The following is a 22,610-nucleotide window of genomic DNA, read 5'->3' as shown; positions in this document are numbered from 1 at the left end:
ATGATTACACAAAAAAAAAATTAAAATGTTTTTATTTTCAGGAATGTTTCCTCCCACTTCAGGAACAGTTATAGTCAATGGCTATAATATCTTAACTGAAACAACTAGTGCTCGAAAGTCTCTTGGACTTTGTCCTCAACATAATGTTCTTTATGATAATCTTACTGTAAAAGAACATTTAAAATTTTTTGGTGGTGTAAGTATTCAATAAAGTATTAAAATATTTTAGTCGCTATTAAAGCATAATGCAAAATTTAAAAAATTTCAAATATTTTTAATGGGTAAAGTATTTTTTAAATTACTAAATATCTGTTGAAGATGAATTTATTTCAGTTTTTATTTCATAGAATGCAAACCAATTGTGATTACTTTAAATATTGATGCATTATTTTCATATAGATTTTTCAATAGAAACTAAATCAGTTTCATATAATTAAACTTATTTAATAGTTGAAACAAATATAAATTTGTCTCATGTTGTCAACAGAAATGTTCAGTATTTATTACATGTAAAGTAATAAATACTGAACATTTTTGAAGTTTGTCCTCTGTGGTATTGAAATTGGAAACCTTTTCACTGGCCATGTTAGGTTCTTCTGAATCAACGCTTATGCTGTTTTAATAACAAAATTGAAAATCAACTCTAACATAATTGTCTTCATTTGAGTTTCAAATCATTCCACTGCTTCCAAACTTTCCTCCAAGGATTCATGCTCTCTGTTGCTTACATATCTTGCTATTTTTCTCTGACAGGAATACTTGCATCAAACAATGCAAAAAAAAAAAATAAAGAATCAGACAGAGAAAAATAGTAACAGTGGTGGACAGTTTGAAAATGCTATTTAGTTGCATTCCTGGGTATTAGTTTTAGTCATCACATTTGTGTAGTTTTAGTTTAGTAAACTAAGTTAATTGACATTGGATTTGATGTTCACATACAATTATACTTGGCACCAATTAAAAAAACAGAAAATGCAATGTTACTTAAAAGACCACTGAGTGAAGATCCTTATTATCCGTCACGATCTTTACGAATGTTCCGTCTCGAGTTGTTCTTTACGACTCGAGAATATCTGTTAGATGGTTTGAGGAAAGCTACACCTCCACACTCAACAAGTAGTTATATACAGTTTATTTACACTACAAATATTTACAAAGTCTGTACAATGTTCAACAACATTACATACGCTAATGTAACAAAGCTGTGATGTCGCATGTCGGCTTGTCTGTCCGGGGAACTCAAGTCGCTTTTCCGGAGATGGCTCAACCGCGTGGCCGTCCGTCTCTACACTAACCTTTTTCCGGAGGACTTTCCAAGAGGAGAATGCTCTCTCTATACACCTCAAAGGCTTACCTAGTGTCAGAGATCACCACGTATCCGGTCTCTCGCCCTTTCTCCCTGTTTTTCTCGCCACCCTACCAATTTAAGGGATCCTGCTACTACCTCCTGCGACCAATCAGTTCCTTCCCTTTCTTAGAGCTTTCAAAGACGTCCGCCCTATTTCCCGCCGACGTAGCTTACATTTGCGTCCGTGCTTTATTTACATTTTTTTTCCCAAGCCGGCCGGCACGTGGCCAACACATGACCCTTAAGCGGAGACGCTACTCCTTTGATCCTTCCGGCCGTTTATGGCCCCAGCGCCAGGTGGGACTAATTATCTCTGTCGTGTGGCTTTTCGACCAGGACGTTAAAAGCGACCTTTACACACTGCATATCCAAGTACTTACATTGTTAGTATAATAGATTAATATAGCTAAGTTGACCTTTTAAATATTTTCTATTATGAATATTGGTGTAATAAAATTATTAAAATGATACTACAGAATTAGTGACAGAGAAATAAAATGAATGGCACTACAGATTGTTACTTACATTGAATCTAGAACACACCCTATTTTCAGAGATACTAAAATCTGAAAAAGTGCATCTTACATTCAGGTAAATGCAGTAATATTTTTTCAGCATGTAGTAGCATTTGTGATGATGATGTTGATTATAATATAATTATTGTTGTTGTTGGTATTATCATATATTCATCAACATTGTGAAATCACAGCCACCAGTTCATCAGCTCATATTGGTCAACATATATCTTTAGGTTCTTCCCAAGAACCTGGAATATTGTAATATATCAGCATAATATGTGTATAGATCTTAGCAGTGTGGCTTTTTGTAGCTGACAGTTGGAAATTTTGTCAACATGCAGATTTCCAAGTGCATCCAAGGTTTATTGGAATGGCATCCAGTGTACTGATGACCACTGGAACCACAACTGCTAGTCTGTACCATAATCTTTTCAATTCAGTTTTTAGATCTTGGTGTTTTGCGATCTTTTCCAGTTCTGTTTTCGACTCAACTGTCACAGATATTTCTACATTGATTATCCCACTTTTTTCTTTTCACCACTGACAATTTTGGTGTATTATGTGCCAGTATTTTGTCAGTTTGGGTTAAAAAATCTTATAGTATTTTAACCAGCCCATTTTTGACTACTTTTCAAAGTATGTTCTAACCAATTCTTAGCTAATGAAAGATGCTAAATTTACAGATGTTTCAGTAAATCATTTTAGCAATTGTTATACCATTGTTTATATTCAGTTAGTGCAATCTTTGCATGAACTGAGTCCATGGTCTTCTGTTTCTGCTGCTGCTTTGCACAATCTGCAATCTGAATTTGTTGATGATTTTTCAACTCTGGTTTTGATTGCATTGGTTCTAATTGCACTGAAAATATGTGCAGTGTTTGTCAATGACTGAATTTTGGTTTGAATTAATAAATATAAAAAGTAATTAAATATTAAATAGTTAAAAATTGTAAAACAGACATTTTTTTAATTATGTAAAATTATATAATTGTAAGTCTAACATTTGATAAAGTTGCTTAAAATGACAAAGTAGACATAACTCCAACATATCTTTCTCTTAGACTACTATCGAAATCTGGAGTTTTTAATTCTCTTTACGGGGTCACTTCTCTGCTGGAACTGCTACCATACAAGCATCATCACATTTACATAAGAGTAAACTTATAAAAGTTAGAAACATTTTAAGAAATTTTATTCAACAAAGTACAAAATTATATTATTTTTAGTTCTACAATTATACAAATTTTTAAGTGTAATTTCATATTAAAAAATATTATATTTCTGTTTGTTATTTTAGATAAAATCAGTCATTGATCAAACTAATGTCCACTATTTTTAATCATTAATTACATCAAATTAATTTAGATATATTTTTGTTAATTTCAGCTTAAGAGTCTGCCTTGGTCAGAAATGGAAGAAGAAATAGCAATATATATAATTAATTTATATTAATATATATTAATTCAATGTTTGTATATTTTAGATAAATATAGTCATTGATCATAACTAATGTACTATTATATTAATCATTAATTACATCATAATTAATTTAGATATATTTTTGTTAATTTCAGCTTAAGAGTCTGCCTTGGTCAGAAATGGAAGAAGAAATAGCAAAAATATTATCTCTTCTTCAACTTTCAGACAAGCAAAATGCTTTGTCGAAAGATCTGTCGGGAGGAATGAAACGTAAATTGTCATTAGGAATCGCAATCATCGGGGGTTCAAGAGTATGTTAACATTTTTGGCAACAGCTATCTACTTATTTGATTTTTATATTATAAATTAACCACTAATAATCATACAACTTAAAATTTTAATTCTTTATATAAAAAAATACTTTCAGGAAAAAAGCATTTTTTTCTGAAAGTACGTATTCAGGTGATTTCTTATTTGTATTGTAATACTCTTATTGTATATAAATAAAATAAATTACTTAACTATTAATATTAATTTAAGTTTGTTAGGAACAGGAATAATGAATTTAATAATGAATGTAATAATTTTTTAGATTTTATTTAAGATGTATTTAATATTCAAAATATAACAATATTTCAGTATTTATATCTCTTCAGTGAACAAATTTCTTTATAATAGTTTCAAATTGTTTTTAAATTTATATTAGCCATATATTATTATTATTACAATTTTAAATTTAGAAATTAGATAAATTCATTGAATGTGACTTTTACTTAAAAGTATTTGTGATTGGAGTGTAACACTCCAACCACAAATATTTTTAACTAAAACTCACACTAAATGGTACAGAGTGATTAATTGTTAGAAGCATTTCTTTATTGCTCTATTATACAGTAATACCTCGGTTTTCGTTGACTTCAGTTATTGTCTGTTTTAGTTTTTGTCGATTTTTTTTCACAAAAAATTTGTCTCGGTTTTAGTCAATTGCCTCAGATTTTGTCAGTGTGCTCAAGTGACCTCACTGCTAATTTTGCAAAAACAAAGGGTGACCCACACATTTTCCGGCGCAGTGTGGCATTATTTCTTGTTGTGTGAACATTACCCCGCGACGGCCCACAGTTGGCCAATGGTTCCGTTCCCTGAACACTTGGAGTTCAGTCATGGGTTCGTGCTTTGCCAGGGCGGGCTGGCCACGTCAAGTTTTCCGGGTTTTCTCCACGTCTGTAACGCCTGAATAGGGCCAGTTACCCTTAAACGGATTTCCCAGAAGGCATTATTTCCCTTGATATGACCATCATAAATGCATACAACTACTATTACACGACAATTACGTCACACTTTACCACGAGGCGATATAGGGTAGAAGTTCATGTCCAACTAGCTTCCAAGACAAGATATTACCCCACGTGTCTAGCTGAACAATTCTATTGCTTTCATCTTAATGCTAATTATCTTATCTTTAATGTTAATTTCTTATTGCTTTTAGTATTTAACACTGTATCAATTCTCTATAAAATGTGTTTTTGGTATGTATTTTGGAGTGTCTAGAATGAATTAATTAGATACATTGATTCATATGGAAATAATTGCCTCTGTTTTCATCGGTTTCGGATTTTGCAGATTGTTTTTGAATGGATTATCGACGAAAACCAAGGTATCACTGTATAAGTTCACATCATATCATCTGTGTAACTCAATCTATAGTGTAGTAATGATGACATTTGTTTTATTATTTTAAGATTTTAATATTAGATGAACCAACTTCGGGGATGGATCCAGAAGCAAGACGCGTAATTTGGGATGCATTACTACAATTGCGTGGAGATCGAACCGTACTTTTGACTACTCATTACATGGAAGAAGCTGATGCGCTCGGCGATCGTATAGCAATCATGGCAGAGGGATCCGTCAAATGTTGTGGATCGTCTATATTTTTGAAAGGAAAATTTGGTATTGTAGTTTTAAAATATAAGTTTACAGATATGTGTTTTACAATTTAAATTGACAAATTACCTGTCATTATATTTCAAAAGGTACTGGTTATCATCTGCACATTGCAAAAGGTGAAGGCTGTAAGGTTGATGACATAACACGGAGAATTAACAGACTTATACCAGAAGCTAAAATAGTTAGCAATATAAATCAAGAGCTGGTATATTCACTTTCTTCAGTATCAGAGTCTTTTGGTTTGCTATTTGAATCTATCGAAAATTCATATAGTGAACTAGGAATTGTTTCTTGTGGAATTAGTGTCACAACTATGGAAGATGTATTTCTAAAGTAATTTAATTTTTTAAAAATAATTTTAAGATATTTATTTCTCTTAGAATAAATGAATTTGATAGAAATTAAATATTATTCTGTTTGTACATTGCCTTCTCAATATATTACAGGACGTATCATTTTGCTAAATAAAATGTTATATAGCTCATGCAAGTGAACATGTGGCACTGAGAATATCAGACCAGATCTTACAAATATAAATATTGGTTCTTGCTGTTAGTACAGATCATAAACATTAAAACATTTAACATTAGAGACTTCATCAGAGAGATAATTACAGAAATCCATGCTATTGAAACATTATTAAGAATATTAGCTGATTTATATATTAATGTAGTACATTAATGTTACATAATGATTAGCTATCCAGGGAGCATACAGAACTTGTTCTCAGAGAAAATCAGTATAAAGAGTCTTCCAAAAAGAATTTTACCATTTTAAATTATTGTAATTATGTTAATTATTATTTGAGAACATTGTAATGTATATTAAAATATTGAAAAACTGTCCAAGTTTCACATTTTCCCATTACAATCTCTCAATATGTGCACCTTGTGTCATGGCACACATGCAATTGACATTCAAATTCTTCCTATGCTTGCTACAGCATATCTGTTGTCACTCCTCCCAAAGTAGCCACAATTCTACAGCTCCTACAGATTACTCGTGTTGCACAATGATGAATGATTCCGATTTTGTGAACTGCAGAACACAAAATGCCTTTTCTATGGTAAAATCACCATTTTTATTTATGGAATTCCTAGAGGCAGTGGACAACAAGAAGTTTGAATGCACATAGGAGATGAAACTTGCAAAATTACTCTATCAATTGGTGTATGTTGCATACTTCTTGGGTAATAATTAATATAATTACAGTAATTTAAAATGGTAGCGTTTTTTTGTATATAAGATCAAATGGTCTTAACTAACCAGTTTATTCACCAAAATCAGGATTCACTTAATCAGATAATTTATTAAATTTATTTTTACTATCTTCATGAGAGAGTGAATAATAAATACATGTAAAGACAAGCAAAACTGTAAAATGTGGAATCTTCTAAACAGCATAAAACTTGCATACATGGCTTTATGGAAAACCAGAAGAGCCATCTCATTGCATACATATTGTAGTTACTTTAGTGAACAATCATTAGAATAAATTTACTTTTTACAAAATGCCTTTGCTTTATAAAATAGGTTATTCAAAAACAGGAAAGAAGTAAAGCAAAGGAATAGCCCTCCTGGCCCCCATAGATTCCTTGTTAGTTACAGCATGGAAACACAACAAACACAAAAGACTACTGTAAATATAAGATTGTGGTGTTCGTAACAAGAGGTACACGATCCCGCGAGCGAAATGGTACAAAATAAAACTTAATACAAAGTAGTTTTATTCTCTCTGAACAGGTTCTTTACATAGGATCCCAACTTTACAACTTCCAGAATTTATATATATATAGGCATTAAATGTTTGTCCTCAAAAAAACAGTTATCTTGCACACACGCGACAATCTGACGAGGACCGTATTCACTTACACTAACTTATACTAACTTAAAACTAAAAGAAATTGGAAGAATAGAAGAAATAAGGAAAGATAAGAAAAGTAGTAGAAATACCCGGGTTTCTTTGCGATGTGTCTTTTGGTGGGGAACAACTTCGGATCTCTCTCTTTTGTTACGTTTGTAGCCCTTTTCCTTATAGATCTTTCGTCTATAATCTTTTTCTTTCAGACTGAGTCGTCTTTCCTCGATGATCTCTCTCTGCACTTTATCCTCTTAGATCACCCTTCTCCCTTTCTGGAGCACTCCTTTTCAGCTCCTACCTCTTCGGGATTCCAACCCAGACTGGCACTCTTTCTGTCTGTTTTGCTTCAGGGCCTCACTCCCTCTTTTGTTCTTACTATTGAGGGAAAGATAATCCTCCCCCAAGGGCAAAGAGTTAGACAAAGAAAGTTCTAGAAAGAGTTAGACAAAGGAACAAAGAAAATCTAAGACTAATTCAATATAAAATATACAAAATATACAATATCATGGCCGACGGCCACAAGATACCCAATGACCAAATTATTGATGCTTAAATCATACAGAAATAGGCAATTTATATTACCATGGTAATGATCATTTACAACCATGGATCTTTTAACATGTTTAATGAAATTGATGATGCATCTTATTGAGAAACTGAATATAATTAAATTTGTTTAGTCGCTGTATATATGTTTAATAGGTGGTTGTCTCTTTAATCCGAAAACATTCGGTAGACTAACTTACAGCTGAACAGGCTTAAAACTTTTTTTATTGGTTCTTCATCAAATGCATTTCGGACCAGTTTTATGAGTCCTGGTCCCTCATCAGTGCTACAGGAAATCAAAGGTTTTTTATTAACATGGGTGACGCGAGTGCGTACATAATAAGATTTACAAAAATTCTTTAAAAAACGTTTTAACTAAATACATTTTTTAACAGTACCAGTAAGCAATGTATTGTTAATAAAGAGTATATGAAAAAGGTATAAAAAATATATTTAGTTAAAACGTTTTTTAAAGAATTTTTGTAAATCTTATTATGTACGCACTCGCGTCACCCATGTTAATAAAAAACCTTTGATTTCCTGTAGCACTGATGAGGGACCAGGACTCATAAAACTGGTCCGAAATGCATTTGATGAAGAACCAATAAAAAAGTTTTAAGCCTGTTCAGCTGTAAGTTAGTCTACCGAATGTTTTCGGATTAAAGAGACAACCACCTATTAAAACTGAATATAATTGATTAGAATTTTATGCTATGACAATTTTTTAAAAATATTCTGAAAATACGTATATTTTAACGAGCAGTTATTTATTGTGACCTCGTCCCAATGCCTGACTGCAATTTTTCCTCTCACTGCTCTCAATTTTAGTCTTGCTCCTGTACATCATACTTCTGCTGTAACATGAAGTGATGCCAATCATCTATCTAACTCTGCTCAGGAGAAAATTTTGAATTGAAATGATTTCTGGTTCAAACTGGAATAATGTATTTAAATTCTTATATAGTTAATCGGGACCTCCTGCTCCTAGGCTTTCTATATCTGGTCTCAACTTTCATCTATCTAACTCTGTTCTCAAGATTAAGTCAGATGGATGCCAGTGGGAATTTATAGGTCTACAATTTTAAAAACTGCAGCCCCAAAACATATCTAAGTGTGACAAACTAATAGAGAATTAGTTTGTTACATAAATTCATTTAACTATCTTTAGTTGTAATCAATTGCAATTGAAACTTTTGTCTTTCCTACGGTACTGATAAACTTCCATTGGAATTGCCAATCTATCATTTATATTTGGATTGTTATACACTCATTGAAATAAAAATTAGTGCACCAAGGAGTTGTTGGAATCAAACAAAACTGTACGTGTGAGTGTACCAGTGGTATAAGTAAGTGATTACAAAATGAAAGTGAAAGGATCATTTATTGCAGGACAAATTACAAATAAAAGGAGGTTCTAGTACCCTGTTTGGCAACCTCTAGCGTGAATGCATGTGATACAGGTGGGCATGGAGGTATACAGATGCTGTATAGTGTCCTGTGGCATCTCAGTGCACAGTTGTTGCATGCAGTCCTAGAAGGAGTTTGGCCAAATTCCTAGGCTGTCTAACTTGGCATCTCAAATGATCCCAGACATATTCAATTGGTGACAAATCAGGGGACTGGAAGGCCAGGGAAGTGTGGCAATGTGATGGAGGCAGTCCTGTGACACCTTTGCTGTGTGTGGTCGAGCATTGTCCTGTTGGAAAATGGCTCTTGGGAGCCCTGCCATGAGAGGCAACACATGTGGCTACAGAAGGTCACTACCATACTACTGGGCTATCATGATCCCTTGGATCACTATTAGAGGTAACAGGTTGTTGTATGTGATGGCACCCCAAACAATCACACCAGCTGTGTGGGCAGTGTGCTGCTCCAAAACGTAGACAGGATTGAAGTGTTCACCATGAGGTCAACACTTGTACCCAAACTGAATCTGGATTCATTGCTGTAGATGACCCAGTTCCATTCTATTGTGGTCCAATCTTGTTGGAGCACAACAGAATGGAACTGCAAAAATGGAACCACTCCAAATGGAGGCAACAGTGGGTGGCTGTCAATGGCAGCACACATAATGGGCACCGCAATACCAAATGTTCCTTACCCGGGTGCCTTGAAGTGGTATGGACAGACACAGGCCTGTATTGTTGGTGGACAACAATATGGTGAGCTGTGTGCATGCTTGTCAGAGGACCAAGCAGTCTTTTTAGCTAGTAATCTGCCAAGGATGTCCTTAGCCTGGGCATCATGTGTCCAAGTTTTCTCTCTCCTCCACTGGTCCCAACACCACCTCACAGTGTTGTTAGAACAGCCTAGGTGGCAGTCTGTTTGGCAAGATAACCATCTGGCTTCTCTCAATCCAATGATCCTTCTCCTCTCAAATTTAGTTAGTTGTTCATATGGTCTTTGATTGCAATGTAAAGTCAAATCTAGTGATACAATGCTCCTCTGGAACAGGTAACTTATAGACAAAATGACTGTGTGCTTTTTTTATAGGCCAAGAAAGATGCATTTTAATGCCTTCTGCTAACATTATGCAACAAGCCATCATGCTATAACTAATCATTTCCATATCTGCTTCAGTCTTATCTGCATGATAGATTTTGCAGCAATACACACAACTCCTCCTTGGTGCGCTAATTTTTATGGCAATGGGTGTAATTGCCACTCATTGAAACATTATTAGATACATTCTCTAATATCTGAGACCAAAATGTATATTATAATAATTATAATTTGATATTCAAATCACTATTAAATTTCTGGCTTTATTTGTTGAGACTATCTGAGGATAACTTACAATGAAAAGTTTACAATTTTCAAACTTGTGGAGATATCCAAAAGAAAATACTATACTTGATTTACTACTTTTAAAAAATTTATGGATGGCTTGGGTTTTTCATATGTATTTAATGCTCAGTTTACTAATTTCATTCAAAGTTATTCGGCGGATATTATACAGACTTATATCATTAAAAAATTACAGCAGGAAAGGTTAATGTTTAGTAACTTGTTAAACTGTGATCCATCTTTATCCTGGTCTCCATAATCATATCTTTCACATGAAGCAAATTATTATGCTAAATCATTAATTTTACAACTAAAATATAACGAATATCATTTATTATTTCTTCATAAATATATTAATTTAAATATTACTAAACCATGTACCTTTTGTAGTATTATTTCTAATTGTTACAAAAAAATGTATTACCATTTTTATCTTGTAGAGTTCTGGTGCCTTTCTGTAGACAGATATTTAACACTTAAGGAAGTATTGTAAACTATTTAGAGTCTCCAGATATTAAATACAAGTGGAAATATAAATTTTGAATTTATATCCATATATTTAAAGTTTAAATTTTAAAATAAATTAGTTCTGAGAGTTAAATCTATATATATAATCAAGACGAGTTGATAATAATAATAATAATAATCAGCACAGAGCCCAAACGGTTAAGAGTTGAAAGTTGAAAATTTGGTACACAGTTAGGGTACGGTCATGAGAATGCACACTAAGAAGGAATTTTTCGAAATTCCTCCCCACGGGGGAGAGGGACAGGAATAAGGCTTAACACTTCCATCAACAATGGAAGTGTTACATAACAATGGAATTGTCAACAATAAAAGTGTTACGTAACAATGGAATTGTTAAGAGAAAGCAACGTGCAAGACGCAGATGCAATTTTTGCATTCTGTGTAAACGGGTAAGGTTGACTATAATGTAATAATCTTAATCTTCACTAATCTTTAATTTTGCCCAAGCAACGCCGGGCCCACCCGCTAGTATAAATATAAATTTAAAATAATCAAATATAAATATTTTATTAGAAGGAGACTTCAATCTTGTAATATAATCGAGATGGGTTGATAATAATAATAATGAGTGCAGAGCCCGAATGGTTAGGAGTTGAAATTGAAATTTGGTACACAGTTAGGGTACGTCATGAGAATGTACACTAAAAAGGGATTTTTTTTTTAAATTTTTCCTGTGCGGGAGAAGGAGAGGATTAAGAATTACGCTGAAGAACTTGGCTTTTACTGTATTATTTTAGATGCAATTTTTTATGTTTTTGACTGTGTTTTAGTAGGGTACCTCATGAGAATGCATACTAAGAATGGATTTTTGGAAATTCCATTCCCTGAGGAAAGAAGAGAGACAGTTTTAGTCAGTATAAAGTGTAAATAATAAGGAAAATAAATAATGGCACATATAGTATACATTTTGGCAATCTATATATATAATCGAGATGAGTTGATAATAATAATAATAATCAGCGGAGAGCCCAAACGGTTAAGAGTTGAAAATTGAAATTTGGTACATAGTTACGGTACGTCACGAAAACGCACACTAAGAAGGGATTTTCGAAATTCCTCCCCACGGGGAGAGGGACAGGATTAAGGCTTAACACTTCCATCAACAATGGAAGTGTTAAGTAACAATGGAGAACAAGAGAAAGCAACGTGCAAGATTTATGGGTGCTGGAGGAAAAAAAAGAAAGACTAATATGTTAGAACATACTCGATTTTCAAATTTAAACAGATTAGTTTGGTTTTTCTCGACTTTTCTTCTTTAGAACATTTGATGAAAATCGAACGATATAATCAGAACACATCGTGAAAATCGAACAATATTAGAATATTTGATTTTCAAATTTGACCTTTCTTTAGAAATATTTAGTTTGTTGATGAAATTACTCTTTTTCTTCTATATATAGTTACATGTTATGTAACAAAATCATTGTTACGTAATACTTCCATCAACAATGGAAGTGTTAAGAGAAAGCGACGTGCAAGACTCAGATGCAGTTTTTTTCGTTTTTGAGGGAAATTGAAATATTTTTAAACCCACCTAAAAATTCTCTAATTAGTCTGGAAACAGGGGGACCCAATTCTTGCATTCTGTGAAAAGGTTGACTATAATGTAATAATCTTAATCTTCGCTATTGTTACTTTTGCCCGAGCAACGCCGGGCCTATCTGCTAGTTAATAAATATTTTAATAATTTCCACCTTTAAGGTAACCCAAAAACAATAAATCCAAAATAAACAATTTGAATAAATATTTGAATTTGTTCTAAATTTGAAAGTTCGAAATATTGAATTTGAAATATGTTTCAAACAAGTTTTTTTAGATTTTAGAATTTAAAATTAATCATTTAATTCAAGTAAGGTTTTCATCAAGTAAGTTAATTCCCCATTATAATGAAAAATTTTCTAATATTTTTTATTTCATAGGTTATTTAATTATTTATTTTTTTAGGTTACTTAAGTAAAAAATCTTTTTAAATAATAAAGATTTATTCAGTTAAAATTCAGTAATGATTTTAATAATTTTTTTTATTATTAGATATCTGATAAAAAGAATAGTGAAAACGAAATTTCTAATAAATTTGACCCTAATCTTATAATATAATCGAGATGAGTTGATAATAAAAATAATAAGCACAGAGCCCAAATGGTTAGGAGTTGAAAGTATATATTTGGTACACAGTTAGGGTACATCGTGAGAATGCACAATAAGAAGGGATTTTTCGAAATTTTCCCCCACAGGGAGAGGGAAAGGGTTAATGATTACTCTGAAGAACTCAGCTTTTATTGTACTATTTTAGATGCGGTTTTTTTCGTGTTTTTGTGAGAATTCGAACATATTTTTAGACTCGTCTAAAAATTTTATAATTTGTCTCAGAAGAGGGGAAGACCTAATTCTTGCACCCGGCAAAAACAGGTAAAATTGGCTATAATCTAATAACATAATCTTTGCTATCATTACTCTTTGCCCAAGCCATCCCGGGCTCATCTGCTAGTTTCTAATATTTGTTTGTTTTGTTTGTCTAAATCAAGTCCCCAAACTTTTTTCATTGCCAAGTCTTTCAAGGATCCTTTGATCTTTTGTCAACTCCTCTTCTTTCTTGCTAGTATAGTTAATAATAATAATGATGTGATAAATAATCCATTGTTTTCAGAGAAAGTTGTAGGCTACTTACAGTGTACAAATTTGTACTCCTGAACTGACATATACATAACATAACTAGTAATTTTTAATGAATCATTTTTAATTGATCCCCAAAAATGCCTTAAGATCATTGAGAGTTGATATCAACCACTTTGTGGATTCTTGGGTCTAAATTTTTAGTCATTTTAGACTAAAATTTAAAATGCATAATATAATAAATATGTCAAAACATTTTAAAATGGTTAGCATTCAGTTTCTTCATTGTGGTTTAATAATTAACAATAATAATTTATATATTGTCATATTTTCTAAAGAAAGAACCATTTGAATAAGATTAAGTTGTGCACTCTTATTAAATATATACACTTGTATACTTAGGTGTGAAAAAGACTGCATAAAAGATAAAAACATCTAGCAAATAATTCTTGATGTTAAACTTAAAAATTTAATAGTGAAAATGGTTGTTAATTAATTAATTTTAAATTTAGAAAAAATGTTTATTTGACAAAATATACTTTTTATTTTAAAAATTTATTTCTAAAAGATTGTATTAACATATATATTGTAGTACTGTGGTCTACCGGAGTATACAGTTTGAAGATGGGGTAAGATAAGCCAAAGACTGTACAAAAATAAAATAGACACGAACATGATAATCTGAACGAAAATTATATTTCTGAGGTTCCTTTACACGTTTTACACAGTTGACGGGATGATCGATTCTCCCCCTTTTTTTATGGAACAAAGAGATTCCCTATACACGGCCCCGATCTACATGATTGACACTGACCTTACCCGACACGACAATAATCATGAACATGTGGAATCGAAATTTTTACAATAATTTACAGGACGATAATCAGATAATCTCTAGGTTGACTTATTGTTACGGTAATATCAAAATCTTCTCGTAACTAGCACTATAACTCAGTCCCGGTCTTCCTCTTCACAACGCAGTAGCTTCGCTTTCCTCATTTGAATCGTAAAGTCTTACCTCGTAGCAAGTACCAAAACCGACAATAGGAATTGTGGCTTCTAACTCTCCTAATCTTCCTTTACTCCAACCCTGGTGCACGACGATGAGCAAAGCTGAAAATCCCCAAGATGAAAAGGTGTCTCTCACACGTGGCTGCAACATTTATATGTGCCGCCATTGGTATCACGTGGTAACGTACGTCAACGAGAAAAGGGACCAATCACAGGCTTGCACCACCACACCACAAGATGTGATACATAACGAACGAATATAAGCACGACAAACCGATATGTGACAACGGAATGTAATTATATACATCAACAATATTAACAACAATTAGTGATAATCACTACAATATCCTTTATTCATAAATTTTGCTTTCTTTCCAAACCTTTTGATATGTAGAAAATTATGAAATGTTGAAGCATAATTATATATTTCATGTTTAGTTTCCAAGTTTTAAAATACAAAATTATTTAAAATAATTTTAAGAGAAAATATTTGTATAATAACAACTTGATATTTTTTTCATTTTGGCGAATTTAGCTTAATTAAATTAAATCTAAGCATTTTAATAAAATAGATAGTGCTAAAAATAGCCTACTGTTTCATTTTCTGTATACAATGTTTCCATGTATATAAAACCTCTTACAGTTGAGACAAATTAGCACTATATTCTGCAAAGTATAGTATCTGAGAAACTTGAGAAAAGCTATAGAAGAATATTTTACAGCTTTTATGATATCAGAAGCATTATTTTTGACTTTTTATTTTTAATAATGGTTGTTACAGAGATGTCATTGAATAGTTAGTGTCTGTACATTTACATTTAATTTACATCGACAAAGCAGTGCAGTACTTTTATAGGCAAAAACAAGTTTTGAAACACACTTGTAAGAACATGTCTTATATGCAAGGTATGCTCTTATAAGCAAAGCAGGACATGCGTTTCATAAACATGAAAACAATCAATTTTCACATATAAAAGCATGCTCTTATTTGTATGGAAATATGGTATTTTGTATGTTTTTATTTTATAACGAAAGAAGACTTTCTTTAAACTTTAAAATGTATTATAGTATATATATATAAGTTATCTTATTAAAAATTTTCATATTAATAAAATAATTTGTATTTATAACATTTTAGAGTTGGAAAGATGAGTGAAAATAATTTGGAAGAGCCAGCAGATGATTGTGAAACAGAAATATTGATTAATTCCTATGATAACAATGGTAAATATTTTAAATGATTACAATGGTAAATTATTATTAATAATAAAATCTTAAGATTTAGTCATATAAAAATGCATTTATACAATTAACATTATTATTAATTCACATAATGTATAACATATTCTAAAATAAAATGTAAAATATTTATTAAATACGAAGTTGCACTTCTGATGAAAATAACATTTGAGAAAAATTAAATTTAAACAATTAATAATTCAATGACAATGTCTCTAATTTCAGCAAGGTTTTTCAATTGAAAATACTTTCAGATCATTTCAATAATAAGTCTTATTTATCAGAATAAAATACAGAATTTTAGAGATCATTTCTTTCAAATTGGAAATTCTGATTTACCAAAATGAAATTATTAAAACATAAAATAAAAATTAATAATACTACATTAACATTTATACATTTTAAATAAAGCTATCAGGCTTGACTCCTTAAATCTGTACATTTCAGACTGATAATTTTACATTCAATTTAAAATCATAAATAGCTTATCAAGCATGGTTTGATAAATATTTATGATTTAATTATGTCAACCATCTATTTGCATCTGATTGGTAGTTTCAAATTTTGAAGTACATCTCGTTCTTTAGACTATTCCATTTTAGAATAATACCTGAAGAAGATCAAAAATGTTTGCTTTTAATGAGAAATAACCAGTTGCTGAAGTAGATCAAGGTATTGTTATGGTGTATTTGTAGTCAGATGTTCTTGACTTTTGCTGAGACAATAAATGTGCTGGGAGAGAGAGAAGCAAATTGGAAGCTTTTCCTAGACAAAAGGCTCAATCCCAAGTTAATCCTTGTAAACTTTTGGAGATCCAATTGAATGCAGGGTGAGTTGACTGTCTACCAAAGAGTTTGTAAGAAATGTCCTGGGAATTTGGAGGAAAAACAAGTTGAGAAGCTTGAACTACAGTGGTTGTGCTTGTCCAATCTTATTGGATCTTTCTAATCCTTTTTAGCTTCTGTCTAAGTAGATCATTCAGTCTTTCAGGTATTTATTAAGCAGATGCTGGCTCCCAAATCATCTCTCTGAATCTTGCTCTGTAAGTAATTTGGAGGGAAAGATCTCTCTCTTCAGTTTACTATGTAATGACGGTCATGCAAATGAAACAAATCATTTTTTTGGAATTCATAGTGTAGACAAAATTAAAAATTTGGCTTTCTTTTCTTTTAATAATAATCTTCTGTCTGCCTTCCTCTAATAGTCATGTACTTTTCCACAAATAAGTGTTACAGCCTCTATTTATGAGCCCAAGTTTTTCAGTTCTTTGAAAAACCAGACAGTTTTCAAAGAACTGAAAAACTTGGATGAAATCTATATAATTAAATGAACTAACTAAACTCAGTATATTGGACTGTATACTAAGGTGAAGTAGTAGTTTCAAATTAGGATGAAAGAGAATCAATGAAAAATGCAGATCAAACTACGAGCTTTTTAACCACAACGACGTATCTAATGCAGATCAAATGCTTGAAAGTTATTTGTTGATGAAATCACAAATGCTATACAATGTTTAGAGGTGATTTTTCAAAGATCTTGCCTTTCACTTTAAAAAATCTTTTGGTGTGTCTGAACTGCATGCATTTGTATTTCTGATTTCAGCATAGCTGAAATCAGAAACGCTGATCAATGTTAATCAGTGTTTATCAATTATGAATGTTGCTGCATTGATCAGAAACCCGATCAATGAAGCAACATTCATAACAATAACATACACAGCCTGACGTGGTTATATATGCTGAGAAAGTGCTTGCTGAGTCAAGCTACAAACTAAGTTCACAGTTATGTGTAACAGTGTTTGACAATTTTTGCTCAAAATGTCCCCAGGAATTGTCTACAAATGTGGGTAAAATTTTGTGAATTGTCTTATATAATGGAATGAAATAAATCAAAATCAAATATTCATCTTACATAATATTAATTTGATATAGAAGGCACTTTATTTTTTGTATATTTTTTAATTAGTTCTTTATTATTTATTTTTAGATTCAAAACTTGCTAATTCATCAAGAGCAACCGGATCACAGTTAATAGTACAACAAATGAAAGGTCTTTTCTTGAAAAGATTCCATTATGCCAAACGTGATTACGTCATATTAATTTTCCAATTAATTATTCCCATACTAGTAATAAGTAATCTGATGTGGTTAGTTAATAAATTCAATAGAACTACTGATGTGAAACCTCTAGACTTAAATCTGAAAAGGCTTTACAGTTCAACGAATGCATTTTACAATATGATAAATGAAAAAGAAACTCCTTTCCTACATTACTATAAAGATAAATTGAAAGAGGAAGATGCAACGATTTTTAATACCAACGATACTACTGAATATCAGTTAGAGAGAAGTGACGACCTCAAAAGATACATCGAAACAGACTTGGTAGGAGCAAGTATTTTTGAAGAAGATGGAAATCTCACTGTCACATCCTGGTTTAATGCTGTGCCTTATCACTTAGACGCGATATCATTAAATTTGATGACAACGTCTCTTTTGAAATATCTTAGCAAAAACAACGAATCAGACATACAAATTACTAATCATCCACTTCCTGGTACATCGTCTTTTTCATATCGAGTTCTAGTGGAAATGGCAAGTCATCTTATTTATAATATTTTTGTAGCTTTGGCATTAACCTTCTTAACTTCAAGCTTTATCTTATTCCCAATTCACGAAAGAGTTACCAAGTGTAAATTATTACAGAGAATGTGTGGAATTAATGCAATTGTATTTTGGCTTATTCATTTACTGTGGGATTTTTTAATTCACGTTTTTTGTAGCTTTATATTGCTTATTCCATTCTTTATCTACAGTTCTATCAACAGTACTTTGGAAGGATGTGCTATAGGTATGTATAATTTTGTTACTTTTTACGTTTTATTTCAGAAGTTTTTGATCAACACACACAAACTTTAAAATATAAAGTATAACTTCTAATTGTTAATCAAGCAAAACAAAAGATAAATGTCTTTAATTGGTACATAATCATTTTGAAGTTAAAAATGTTACAGACTGCTTTTTTTTTTTTAAGTTAATCAAACAAAATTTAAGGTTTATTATTTGTTAGCATGGTCTGTAAGACAGAAGGTAAGGATAAACTTAAGAAGTGTGAATGTATTGGCCATGAATATTTTCAGAAACTTTAAAATGTTTACAATCATCATTAAAAAGTTGAAACATTTGTCATTCAGAAATGTTTTTAATTTGTCAGGCAATAATTTAATCGATCTTTTAGTTTAGATATGTTAGTAATTATGTTTAAATTTAATACAATGAATATTTGATACAATAAACACGTAATTCTATACAATATATATATTATTTCAGGTGCAATGTTCTTTGTACTCGTAATATACGGTTGGGCATCTCTTCCTCTCATATATCTTATGTCATTTATACCAAATAAATCTTCAACTGGTTTCTCTTTATTCACAATTGTTGGTATTACAACAGGTATTGTAATAATTTTTTCAAAATATTTTTATTTAGTGTAAGATTTCATTATAAATTATAAGAAGTTTTAATGTATATTTCCAACCATTTAATTAAAATTGGTTACACTATCTTAAATCACTTAAAATAATGAAGTAGGAAAAAAAAACAATTATAATAAACTCAAATTAAAGTTTATTCAAATTTAATAAATAGATACAATTTTTACAGACAACAGGCACTGTTGTGCCATTTAACATATTATAAATAAATTGTATAAAATTTTGAATTTTTAACAGTGTATGTATGCTATTAAAAAATTAGTTTCTTACATATAACTGTAGAAATGATGCTGAATTCAAAATTAAATAAATATTTGAATGCAGCATCATTTCTACAGTTATATGTAAGAAACTAATTTTTTAATAGCATACACTGTTAAAAATTCAAAATTTTATACAATCTATTTATAATAGATTTTTGTTAATTCATTCAATAATTAATTCTGTTTATGAAAACATATTCTATCTCTGTTACCTATAATATTACCATAATTATGGAAGAAAATATCATTGAGAGATGTACAGGGCGTAGACAAAAACATTGCACTAGGATAGCCTGGATTAGTGTTTTTACCTACATCTCTATAAGATAGTTTAAAAATTTATTTAAAAAATTAAATTTAAAGATTATTAAGCAATTTAAAATATTTTTAAAATGTTATTTGTTGTTTTGATTATTTATTTTTTGTTAGTTTTTAACACATTTGTGATAATACAACAGTATAAAAGCCAAACAATTGCTGTAATGTATCAAGCTAATTTTTGCTACTATTAATAATTAAATTTTAAGTAATTTGGTATAATTATTAAATTTGATAAGAGATGGCACCTAATGTCTACCTCTAATATCAAATTACTTAAAATTTCATTATTAATAGCAGCAAGAAAATAGCCTTACAGCAATTGTTTGACTTTGATTATCATCATCGGATTTTGAAATGTTTATAAATATGACAGTATTATTTGACTTTAAAATATGTTTCTATCACATGAAATAACATTAAAAATTAGCTGATGTTTTAAAATTCTAAAATATTTGTATTGTTTGTACTTATTTAAGAAACATATTAAATAAGTAAAAATAATACATTATATCCTCACAGTAAGTTGGCTGATATAAGAAATGAGACTGGGTTTATCATCAAGTTACAAAGACTTATAAGTTCAAATCCTACTCTGGGTTGAGTTTTCTTCCAGAATATTCTAAATTAATACAGCCTAATTTTGGATAAATGGCCCACTTTTAGCCAAAATTATGTAGCATTTGTATGTGTAATTAGCCAAAATGTAGTCCAATAATAAATCAATGCACAAAGCTTTATTTGATTTTTAATTATTTACATATTAATTGGATATTTAATGCAAGAAATTTATTAATAATTTTAAAAAGTTTTTGTTCCAATCAAAAAATAATCATTAATTGTGAAATAAAAATTACAATTTATTATTTTGATCTTAATTCAGATTCTTCAGTTTAAGGATATTTTTGTTTATTTAATTCTTCTGATAATATATGAATATAAACTATAGCCAAATAATCAATTATCCAAAGGTCTGAACTTGGATTAGTCAGAGTGGATTAGTCATTAGCCCACCGGTTTCTGAGTGGATAAAACCACCAAACATTGGTTGTGGATTCATGCCTTACGAAAGAGCAGGTCGTGTAAAGTTTTGTGGATTTTCTTCACATGTAAACGGGACAGTTTCTCACAGAAAGTCTTCCCGGGAGGCATCGCCCACATATTGTGTTCAATGTTCCCTCTAATTTTTGTAGCTGAGCGGAACATGTACTTCTCTGAGCAAAAAATTTCTGCTGAGCAGTTACATAGACAATCTTATTTTTTTCCTTTAAAAACTAAAATAATTAATTATGAAGTAAAGATTAAACTTTATTTCATTGTAAAAAACTTTTATTAATCTAAATTATTTAGTCACATACTAATCGCAAAGAAATATTTTCACTCCTATCTTTTTTTGAAATTCAGTATTTGTAGACTGATTGAAGATTCACTTCCTGTCCAGGGGAAAGATGCATTCGAATTCTCATTAAATCACGTAAATGCTCCAATTCGAGTCTATTTCTGATTTTACACTCAATTGAATTCGTAACACTAAATCCACGTTCACAGTCAACATTAGATGCTTGAAATGTTTCAATGATATTGGTAAGAACTGCTAGTTCTTTAAACTTATCATCATTACGTACATAATTTAACATATCAGTGAATGTCTTAATTGAACAATTTTCCAATTTTTGGGATGTAATGAATTTAAAATTACAATTCTGTTCTAATATTTTTGAGGCAGCACTTTCATTGTTATTGACATTTAAAATTATTGAATATTTTCTAATCAATCACTTGACATTCTCATTTCCAAATTCAAAACTCGATGCATTTAAAATGGCATTAAGATTAAATGCTTGCCACTCTTTTAACTCATCATCTGGAAATCTGTTATTTAAATGATTACATACATGTTCAACAAATCGAATAATAGATGCGTTATCCACATCATATCCAACTTTTTCAAAAACTTTTTTTACTTTTTCACTCCAATAAATTGTTACCAAGATACTGTGATTTTAATTTATTAATTTTTGCCTTAACATAGTCAAATGCTTCAACTGTAGTTAAACAACTTTTTTGTAAAAATTTTCAAAGAGATGCTAGATCAACTAAAACATATTTAAAAACTGTTAATGCCACTTGATACTGTGGATTTTCAAAATCGTTATGCAGTAGTTGCAAATAGGATCATTAAAATTATTTACTTGTTCTTCACAATATTCAATTAAAACATCATAATTCCTCATCAAAGCAGTCACAGCAAATTGCCTTGATAACCAATGCACCTCATTCAGTGGCTTAAAGGACACAACATCATGTTTGGAAATATGAACAAGTTCTTCTAATTTCTGTTTTTTAAAGGTGATCGACTGAACATTGAAAAATTGCTTCAAACTGTATATACAATGTCCTGCATTATTGAGACCTTTCGACATGCATTGTCTATTCCATAGATCTTCTCTATGTGCCACACAGTGCTGCTCAGTTAAATGTTTTATGTCCTGTTGAAGAATTGCAGCTGCACCATTTTTTTCCCAAGCATAACACTTGCCCATCTGATGTCAACACCATTTCTTGCATATCAATATTATTCTTAACATAAAATTTTTTTATTTCTTCAGCTATAGCCACACTGTTACATGATCTTAATTTTAGAATACCTCCAAACACTGTTTTATAAAATGTTTCATTTTCTGTTCTAAATTTAAAGTATAATAATAACATTTTT

At 30.8% G+C, this 22,610-nt stretch overlaps 1 protein-coding gene across 1 annotated transcript in view; it reads left to right on the top strand.

Moving 5' to 3' along the window:
- LOC136984942 (phospholipid-transporting ATPase ABCA3-like) overlaps positions 1 to 22,610 on the top strand; it is a 90,784-nt gene that overhangs the window by 52,569 nt on the left and 15,605 nt on the right. Inside the window, 7 exon segments of the mRNA XM_067282087.1 lie at positions 42 to 196; positions 3,441 to 3,596; positions 5,025 to 5,235; positions 5,319 to 5,565; positions 15,717 to 15,802; positions 17,804 to 18,667; positions 19,147 to 19,272. Coding sequence (XP_067138188.1) covers positions 42 to 196; positions 3,441 to 3,596; positions 5,025 to 5,235; positions 5,319 to 5,565; positions 15,717 to 15,802; positions 17,804 to 18,667; positions 19,147 to 19,272 — 1,845 coding nt within the window.

This window comes from Centruroides vittatus, unplaced genomic scaffold (genome assembly GCF_030686945.1).
Source record: "Centruroides vittatus isolate TY-2023 unplaced genomic scaffold, ASM3068694v2 contig_941, whole genome shotgun sequence".
In the NCBI taxonomy this organism is placed as follows: domain Eukaryota; kingdom Metazoa; phylum Arthropoda; class Arachnida; order Scorpiones; family Buthidae; genus Centruroides; species Centruroides vittatus.
This window is presented reverse-complemented; position numbering and strand designations above follow the sequence as displayed.